Source organism: Ceratotherium simum, chromosome 35, assembly GCF_057802395.1.
Source record: "Ceratotherium simum simum isolate JZ-2026a chromosome 35, ASM5780239v1, whole genome shotgun sequence".
Classification (NCBI taxonomy): Eukaryota; Metazoa; Chordata; class Mammalia; order Perissodactyla; family Rhinocerotidae; genus Ceratotherium; species Ceratotherium simum.
Window position 1 is genome coordinate 9,477,295 of NC_141934.1, and position 9,303 is coordinate 9,486,597.

Below are 9,303 nucleotides of genomic sequence, written 5' to 3' on the forward strand. Positions count from 1 at the left end.
GGCCCGCTGCCCGGAGCACCCGCCCTCCAACTCTCCGCTCGGCACCTCTCCCCTTGTCCCTTTCCACCCCCACCCCAACCTGAGCAGAACTGATGGTTCCTGCCCTGGATCCGCACCACTGTGTATACCTGTCATGTTGAATTAAGCTGGTGACTCATGTCTGCCCCCTCCCTCCCCTGGCATGCGAAGGAGAGGCCCTGTCTCACTTGTCCTTGTGTCCCCTCTGTGTGACGGCCGGGATGCACAATCAATGTCTCAAGGGTAGAGGACTGACTTCTCCAGATGCCAACTAATAATCATATTGCGTTGCATATATTGAGCACCTACTGTATGCATCTTCTCACGGTGAGCCAGGAAGGCACCTCCCCCACCATTTTATAGAGGTGTAAACTGAGGCTCAGAGAGGGGAAGACAACTGCTCATGTCACAAGAGCTGGTGCGTGGTGGAGCTAGATTTAAACCCAGGAATGTGGATGGCGCTGCCTGGCCCCTGACTCCATCCCAGAGGCCTCAGCTCCCGTCTCCTCCCCATCTCCTGAGCCACGGTCCATGGCTCTGTGAAGGCCCCAGCCTGGGAACCTGCTGACCCTGGGCTTGAGGCCACAAAGGCACGTCTGGTGGGGTGGGGGGCTTGGGCTGAGACAGGTCACCTGAAACGGCCCTCCTTTCCCAGCTCTGGCAAAAAAATCGTGACCCTGTGCAGGGCTGAGGGCTGCTGAGCACCTGGAATGTCCCAGCCATCACAGAGGTGCCTGCCACCTCCGAAGTCCAGGCCCCCCAGCTGCCGCCCCGCCCCCACCCCAGAAGGAGAATGTCCTTGGCCAGGACCAGTGGACTAACTCGCTGTGGGACCCTGGGGAAGTCCCTTCACAGAATCAGTCCAGAAGGAGGAGACAGCCTTGCCAAAGGCATGGAGGTAGGAAAGCCAGGAGAAGGGATGGCTACGTTTGGCCCAATGACATGGCAGGAGCTCAAGAGAGCCCTTGGCCAGCCACCCCACGGCAGAGATGATAGGTGCTTATTACAGCACCATTGGGAACAGCAAAAAACTGGGAACAGCCTAAATGAGACCACTAGATGCAGAGAACCAGACACTGTGGCAGAGCCCAAGGTCTCCACGTGTAGACCTCTGGGCCTGGTGACAGAGAAAAAACCACGTGCAGACCGATAGAGAATGACTGCATTTCTATTAAAATAAGAAAGGAAGAGAAAGCCAAAAGACTATTTATACACGGATGCACATATATAGCTATGTGTGCATAAAGTTAGGGAAAACCACATGATCACATCAAATTACCACCTCTGGGGGCAGGGATGTGTTTTCCATCCCCTCTGTCTCCTGCGCTAACAGCAACCACCGGTTACCATGCTTGCTGCCTGCCAGGAGCTGCGCCCAGGGCCCTCTACACCCAGATTATGAGCCACTTTACAGATGGGAAGACTGAGGCTCTTGGGTCTGGGACATGCCCTGGGCACCCAAGATAAGCAACACAGTCACGATTGGAATTCAGGTCCATCTGACCCCAGAGCCTGCAGCCTTAATCTTAGGCTGGAAATGCTTCTACTAATGAGCAGGTGAGGATTTTATGTTTAAAAAGATACATTTCAAAAAGGCCCCCACCCTTTAGAGCGTCTGGGTCCCTAGAGCTGTGGTTTTGAACCTGTCAGGGTTTTGTTTGAGGGGGACATAAGCCCTTTTGGGAAACTGATGTGAGTTGTGCCTCCTCCCCAGAAAAATACATAAAACTTGGGGTACAATTTCAGGGTGGCTTGGGGGTGTCCCTGCAGCCTGTGTGACATCCCCTAGGCTGCCCAGGGGCTCTGAGAGGGAAGGAAGGAGCAAGGGAACAATCTGAGTAGGGGATAGTCAGAGCTGTCCAGACACAGGAGGGGGCCCCTGGGCACGGAAGGAAGGCTCCACGCCAGTGTACAGATGCACACACAACACACACACGCAAATGCACGCACACACATCAATACGCACACACAGTGAGCACACACGCACATGGACACACTCATATGTGCATACAACTCCTGGACACACCTGTGCCCATGTGCACACACACAGACCCACATAAGCGCACACACACACACACACACTCAAGCACAATCAGACTAAGGCAAATCCGGCAGGACATGAAGCCACAGAAATGCCGTCCTCTCTGCACTCAGGTCCACACCTGCAGACACAGCGCCATGCGCCCTTACACACACATGTGTGCACACCCCCACATGCCCAGCCCCTGACCTGGGCTTGGGGAGGTGGGCCTGTGACTGCCCACAATTGCCCGAGCTGTCCCTCTTTTTACCAGGGCGGAGCTAGGGATGATTTTCTTCTCCTTCCTGAATTAAAATCTCCCCCACGTGGGTCACTGCCTGGCCCCCTGGTTTATTTCCCACGTGCTGGAGTTTGCCTGAATCCTCTGCTTTGGAGACACAGAGCTGATGGCCGGCTAGACAGGAGGGGACACTCAGGCCAGGTAGGGTTCAAGGTCAGTCCCTCACCCCTTCCATGTGGGGGGGTCACCAATAACCATGCCCTGCCCCTCCCTGGCCTTGAAGACCCCAGCGCCCCTGCCCCCAGGATAAGCCCGAACTCCTCTGCAGGGTCCTGGCCTGGTCCTGCCACCTTCTAACCTCTCTGTCCACTTTCCAGGGGCAGCAGGAGCTCTTTCTAAAGCACAGACCTAAAGTTGCCACTGCTGGCCTGGAGTCTGCAGCCCACGCCGGCTCCCCATCGCCCTGCGAGCCCTGACTGCCCTGTCCTGAATGCTGCTCCCCTGTCCTGCACAGCAACACTCACGCTGCCCCCCTTCGACCTTCCTGCCCTCCCTCCCACGCGCCCTGTTCTCCCCCACCTCAGATCTTTGCATACGAGATTCTCTCTGCCTGGAAAGCCCCTTCCCCCACTCCAGCAAACTCCAACTCATCCTTTAGGTCTCAGTCCTGAGGCCCCAGGAGGGGTCGGGCACCTCCAGGGGGCCCCCTCAACCCCTCATAACAGCCCATAGCTTTTCCCTCCCAACAGATGCTGGGGGACGGTATTGGCAGGGACCAAGCCAAGAGGCTCAGCCCAAGGGTGCTCGGGGAGGTTTGCTGAATGACTGAATGACTGAGAAGAGACAGCGGCCCTGGGCAGAGGAGCCAAGACCCAGGTTTCCAGACATGGGCGCAGTACTTGGAAGGACCGCCTCCACCCTGCTGCCCCTGGGGGCTTCCTTTCCCAGCTTGTGGTCTGCGATAAGCTGCCCAAGAAGCCCGGTGTAGCTGAGCCACCTCCTGCAGGACCGGCCTAGGGCAGGGGCTGGGAGGAGCAGCACTTCCCTCCTGGGTCTGCCCCTTCTGCCCACTCAGCAGCTCCTGGGCCCCCAGAGGCCGGCGGAAGGAGAGAAAACAGGCCAGACCAGCTCCGCCTGGCACCGGCCCCCCACACTAGGGCCCCCCACCTGCCCTCCACTCCCTGCCACAAGGGGCCCAGGGGACTTTGTCTCTGCAGGGCCCAGGGCTGCCAGCCGGAACAGTGATAGGGCTAATTGCAGGAGGCAGCCAAGCGGGCTGTGGGCCAAGGGCCGTTATGGAAAGGAGAGGGGAGGAAAGAAAAGAGACATACGGCGGTGGGGGGGTGACTAGGCCAGAACCCCACTCTGGGGGCCGAGTTCCAGTCCTAGCTCTGCTGCTTCCTAACTCGGCGACCTTGGACAAGGCCTGACCCTATCTGGGCCTCACTTTGTCCATCTGCAAATGGGGACAGCAGAATCTCTTCCGGCGGTGGAGGTTTCAGCAACCCACTTAGCACAGTGCCAACAGCTGTCGGTAATTCTCGTTCCTGGACTGTGGCACGGGCCCCTCACCCCACAGCTGTGGTCCAGGGGCTTCCACACACGAGGTCCTCCCCTCAACTGCAGGATAGGAATTGTCAGGCTCTGCATTTTACAGAGGGGGAAACTGAAGCTCTGAGAGAAATCACCTGCCCAGGTCACCCACACGGGTGTAGAGCTGGGATTTGAGCTCCCGAGAGAGGGGCTGGGGAAGAGAATTCTCCGCTCTCCACTGATCCTAGGATTTGCCCAGAGGAAGCCAGTCTTGCAGGGGGAAGGGGCCTGGGCCAGGACCCCAGTGATGGCTTCAACTCTACAGCCACAGTGCTGAGACGGGTCGTTAAAGGAAAAAGAGGTTCAGGCTGGAAGGGACCTCAGAGCGGCAGGAAGCAGCCCCAGCAGGGACTGGGGGGTGGACAGGGGCAGGGGCGAGCCAAGGCTGCTCTGCACAGCCCCCGGGCACCCTGGTTCCAGGGGTCTCAAAGTCTCGCCACATTCCTCGGGCTGGGGGCGGCCCCTTGGATGCCTTCCCAGGCCTCCCCCTCCCCAGGCACAAAGCCTCTTTTCTGCCACTGGTCCCTCAGCTGCCAAAGGGCACCTGGGGCGCCGGGCTGGGGGTGGAGGGAGAGCTGATGGGGTGTGACATCCCCATGCTGTCTCCAGTGATGCCACGGGGACGGGGCCACAAGGGGAGGTAGCTGAGGACCACAGATTCCTCCAGCTAGGGGTCCCTTCCTCCACCTAATGTTGGTGATACAGGAACAACTGAATGTCAGGCCCCACGCTGGTCCTTCCCATGGGACGCCATCCACCCTCAGAGCAGGCCTGTGAGCAGGGGACAAGGGGAAGAAAGAGGGAAACAGCGAGGAAACTGAGACCCAGGGCTGTGAAGTGACCTGCTTGAGGTCGCACATCAAGTGGTGACAGAGCCAGAGCCAGAGGGCCAGGGTCTGGTCCTAACCAAGACATGCAAACCTCTCCCAGACCCACAAGCTGACCACCTCTGCGGGGGTGAAAAGAACACAGGAAACTGGCTGGCCTGGACCGAGGTGCCACTTTTCCTCTCTAGGTCTCAGTCTTCTGATCTATAAAATGGGAGCAACAGCACTGCCCATAGGGCTTTTGTGATGCTCAGGCCACTGTGAGCCTTCTGTGAACAGATGGGGTGACAATCCTCAGTGACCACCAGATACCGGCCCATAGCCACCATCCTGCTCCCACCCAGGAAGCCCCGGTGGTGAGCAGCCCAGGCTGGGGGACGCTGCCGTGGATTGGCTGGAGGGCAGCCCGGACCTTAAGCCCTCTCAACCATCAATCTGAGCCTGACACTGGGAATTCTGAGTTCAGAGTCTCGGTCATCTTAGAACCCGGGACCCTGGGGGCTCACATCCATGACCTATGCAGGTCATATCCCTTCTCTGAGCCTCAGTTTCCCTTCTATGAAATGGGGGCCCTAAAAATGCATGCCTCCCATGGCAATCGGGAAGATTCTGGAGGTGATGGATGCAGGTAAAATGCTCAGCCCAGGTCAGCTGTGGTGAGCATACAGTAGATGATGGCTGTGACATCTGCCACCCGCCCGTCCCTGTCTCAGACAACTGCTCTTCTGGCCTCTGATGCCTCGGCCACCTCTGCCCTCCAGTGCTGCCCACGTCACCTGCTCTTGCTAGCCCAGCGGGGGCATGCTGGCCCCTGACCACTGGGAAAGGGGCATTTCTGAAAAGAAGTAAAGAATTGAGGCCGTAGGGGGTGGGGGTCAGGCAGGCCTTTGAATGGGATGAAAAGGCCTGGCTACTCCGTATTGTCTGCCTCAGACAACAGTGGCTGGCCCTGGAGAGTGGACCCCAGCAGGCGCAGGGGCTGCAGCCAGGACAGTGGCCGGGGCAGGTTCAAACACTGTCATCAAGGCCAGAAAGACACAGATTCAAATCCTAGCTCTTTTATTAACGGCCCATGAACCTAGAAGATTATGTTAATTCTCTGGGGCCTCAGTTTGCTCATCTGCTAAATGGGGACAGTGCCCCCTACCTCATTCAGTCTTTGAAGGATTAATGATGACACTGCACATAAAAGGCCCCCTCACAGGTACTAGAAGATGCTCCATAAACAGCAGAAGAGAGACTGTTCCCAGCTCCTGAGAGAGCGGCAGGAAGACGAGAATCCCTTGCCATATCTGTCCAAAATGCCAGGTCCCTGGGGGCTGACACTGACCCACGGGCAGAGAAACTCCACCCCAGTCTTCCTCGGAGGGAAATAAATAGCCCGGGTACTAAAAAAAGCCAGGAGCAGGGCAAAGGGAGAGGGGTCCCTGGAGCGACGGCTAGGGGGTGTCCTGGGCTTTTCCCATGTGCAGGGAGGGGCGCCCTTGGACTAGGGCGACGGAAGTCCTGGGGGGTTTCTCCCTCGTTGTGCCCCTTCCTCCTCCTCTCGGGCTCTGGAGGTGAAGTGGTCGGGGGTGGAGGAGGCTGTCGGGGGCTGCCGTCTCCAGACACCTGGTGTAGGGGACCCCCTGCACTGCCAAGAGCCTCTGCCAGATAGCGGGGCGGCCAGGGTCCCTGCCCCCACCCGGGCTGGCACTGCGCTGGAGGACTGGGTTCCCTTCCCAATCCCGGGCTTGCACGGAGGCTGGGGGTGCCTGGAGTCCCGGCTCCCAACCCGGGGCGGGCAGGACACAGAGGTGGTGGTGCGGGGCAGCCCTTACCTGCGCCCGGAGAACTGGGCTCCCCCGACGCTCCACGCGGCGCTGCCTCCGGGGAGCAGGAGCGCGAGGCAGAGCAGCGCCCAGGCCCGCGGGCCGCCCATGCTGCGCCCGGCGCCCTCCGCGCGCGGCCCCTTGCCGTCGCCGCCCCCAGCCTGCCGTCCCCGCCCGCCCGCGCCGCCAGCCGCCCCGGACGCGCGGATCCCGGTTCCCGGCGCAGCGGCGGGAGGGCGCGCGGGAGGCGGGCGCGGGGCGGGGGCGCGCGTTCCCGGCCTCGCCCGGCCCCTCGGCGGCCCCCCGCCCCCTGCGCCGCCGCTGCCAACCCGGAAGGAGCCCCGGGGGGCCGGGCGCCCCCTCCAGGAGGCCTGTCAGGTGCCCACCTGAACCTGGCGTCCTGCGCCGCGTGGCCCTTTTGGGGGCGAGGTGCCCTCCCACGTGTTGCAGACCGAGGAACTGAGGCCGGGGGCACGGTTTCAGACGCAGCGAGCACCCAAACCCGCCACGTCTGAGCTAATGATGCAGGGGGCCTCATCCCCTCTCAGGGATCCCGTTCCCTGGGCACGCGAGATCTGTGCATCCATGCAACAAAGGCTTCCTGAGCAGTGAGCGCCACTGTGTGCAGGGCACTTCAACTCCGATTCACATCCTGTCTTGGTTTAATATTCAAACCACTTTGGGCGAGGTGGGCACAATTATCCCGTTTTACAGAGAAGAAGACTGAGGCCCAGGCACTTGTCTCCCTGGGGGGAGAAGACCTGGGCTGACCCCATAAGGTCAGTGTCCAATCTTATTGCCATTTTACAGATGGAGAAAGCGAGGCACAGAGAGGAGATGTCATCTACCTAAAGCGCTCCATCAGTGGTTGGAAGAGCCAGGATTTGAACCCAGATCTCCTGACTTCAGAAGGGGTAAGCTCTTAAGCACGGTTACGGAAGAGTGCAGACAGCATGTTGGTCTGGGCCTCGGTTTCCCCATCTGTAACAAGGTAAGGATTGGCTTGGAGTGGAGTTTCTTCATCAGGGGTACATGGATGAGCTTCTGCGGAGAGGGCTGTGAGTCCTGCAAAGGTGTATGCAAGTGTGTGCACACAATGGGTGTGTGCGATGCATGTGTGTGCAAGTTGATGGGTATGTGTCATGTGTGATGCCTGCGTGCATGTGTGTGATGTGTGTCTGTGACAGGAGTGTGTGTTTATGGGGAGAGACCACAGCTCTCATTAGAGGGGACCCGGAACCCTCTAAAGCTCTAGGACGGTCTCTAACCACCCCTTTGGCCTGGATTGAGGTGCAGCAGGCAGTCCTGGGCTAGGGAGCCCCCTGCCCAGCTTGGTGGTGCACCAGGGATCTGTCCCATGGGATCCTGCCGTGGCTTGTCCAGATCCAAGATCTCTGCTAGCAACACTCCAGCAGGAAGGATCTGCCAGCCTCTCCCTCTGATTCCTGGGGACTGCCTCTCCTGACTCACCAGGGCCGGGCCTGAGTCAGGACAGGGGAGAGTGTGCTGATATAGAGGGAGGTATCCCCTGTCCCCCGAGGGGGCAGTGAGAGCTGGGTTCAAACTCTGCCTCTGCCACCTCTGCCCAAGTTAGCTTGGCCAAGTTCTGCCCCTCTCCAGCCTCAGTTTCTCTTTGTAAGGGCAACAGTTGCACATTCCTTATGGGGGCGGGGCGGGATTGACATGTCACGGTAATGCCCTGGCACCCGCTGGCCGCTGGTTCATGTGGTCGCCCAAGGACTCCCCACTTCCTCCAATGACATCATCATGGCACCAACTTTGCCCGCTTGGGGAGCTGCCTCCCTCCCTTCCATGTGTGATTTTGGGCGCCTACTGTGTGCTATCTGTCTGACCCCCAAGAAACTCAGCTTTGTGCCTTTCTGGTTAGCCTTTGTTTGTGACACGACTAGATCAGTGACTCCATAACCGTGGATGATTTGTCACTCCCAAGGGGCCATCTCCTGAGAGGCCCAGGTCCATCTGCAGCCTAAGTCAAGTGGCTGGGGTCAAAAACCATCTCCCCAAAGGTGACACTGAAGGGCATGCAGCTCTTTAGGAAGAAGTGCTGGGCAGTGGCTTATGTCCTGGGGAGTGCCTTGGAAGGCCCACGAGGTGTCGGGGACACCTGGGATGGATGTCTCAGAATGAGGCACTACCAGGTCTGTTTGCAACATGTCGAGATGCACCTGTGATTAATGGCATACACATTCCTTTACCAAGGCCACCAAATTCATGGGAGCTTCAGGCGGCTGTGGATTTACCCAGCGAGGGACACTCTCAGTAAAAGCTGTTATCCACATATTGACCTCAGAGGAGGCCCTGTCCTTGCTGAGGTTGGGATCCCCTGGTCCAGGGAATTGATTTATAACTACAGCCACACCCTGTGGAGGTGCAGCCTGGTGGTTACCGCACAGGCTCAGTGCCCCATAGGCCTAAGTGTCAATTCCAGAGCAACCACTGGGAGCTGTGTGACCTGGGACCAGTCACCTCCTCTCTCTCAGCCATATTTCCTTGCCTGAAAAAACAAACCACAGGACCTTTTTAAGATCCCTCTGGCTTAAGAGTTCATGCTTCTGGGCAAGTGTGAGAGCTTTGGGTCTCTGCATGGTGGTCCTGGGGCACAGCCCGAAGCCCCTTTTCAGGGTGCACTTTCCTGGTGGCTGTCAGCCTGTTTTCTGGTCCTCTCTCCTCCCTGAGCTGGAAGGGCAGGAAATGCCGCAGGGGCCTGGGTCTTGGTCATTTGAGGTTTCAGTGTTTGCTGAGACGGGGGGAGAGGGGCCTGCTCCCTCGAGG

At 58.9% G+C, this 9,303-nt stretch overlaps 1 protein-coding gene across 7 annotated transcripts in view; it reads right to left on the reverse strand.

The window, feature by feature from the left end:
- EMID1 (EMI domain containing 1) overlaps positions 1-6,690 on the reverse strand; it is a 47,712-nt gene extending 41,022 nt beyond the window's left edge. For 3 of the 7 annotated variants that reach the window (XM_004429830.3, XM_087423998.1, XM_087423997.1), the window contains exon 1: positions 6,520-6,686. In XM_004429830.3, coding sequence (XP_004429887.1) covers positions 6,520-6,620 — 101 coding nt within the window. In that variant the 5' untranslated portion in view covers positions 6,621-6,686. Of the gene's footprint in view, positions 1-6,519 lie in introns of all 7 variants that reach the window. The other 4 variants (XM_014787019.2, XM_087423999.1, XM_087424000.1 and 1 more) reach the window with 2 other exon arrangements.
- Between the last annotated feature and the right edge of the window lie 2,613 nt (positions 6,691-9,303).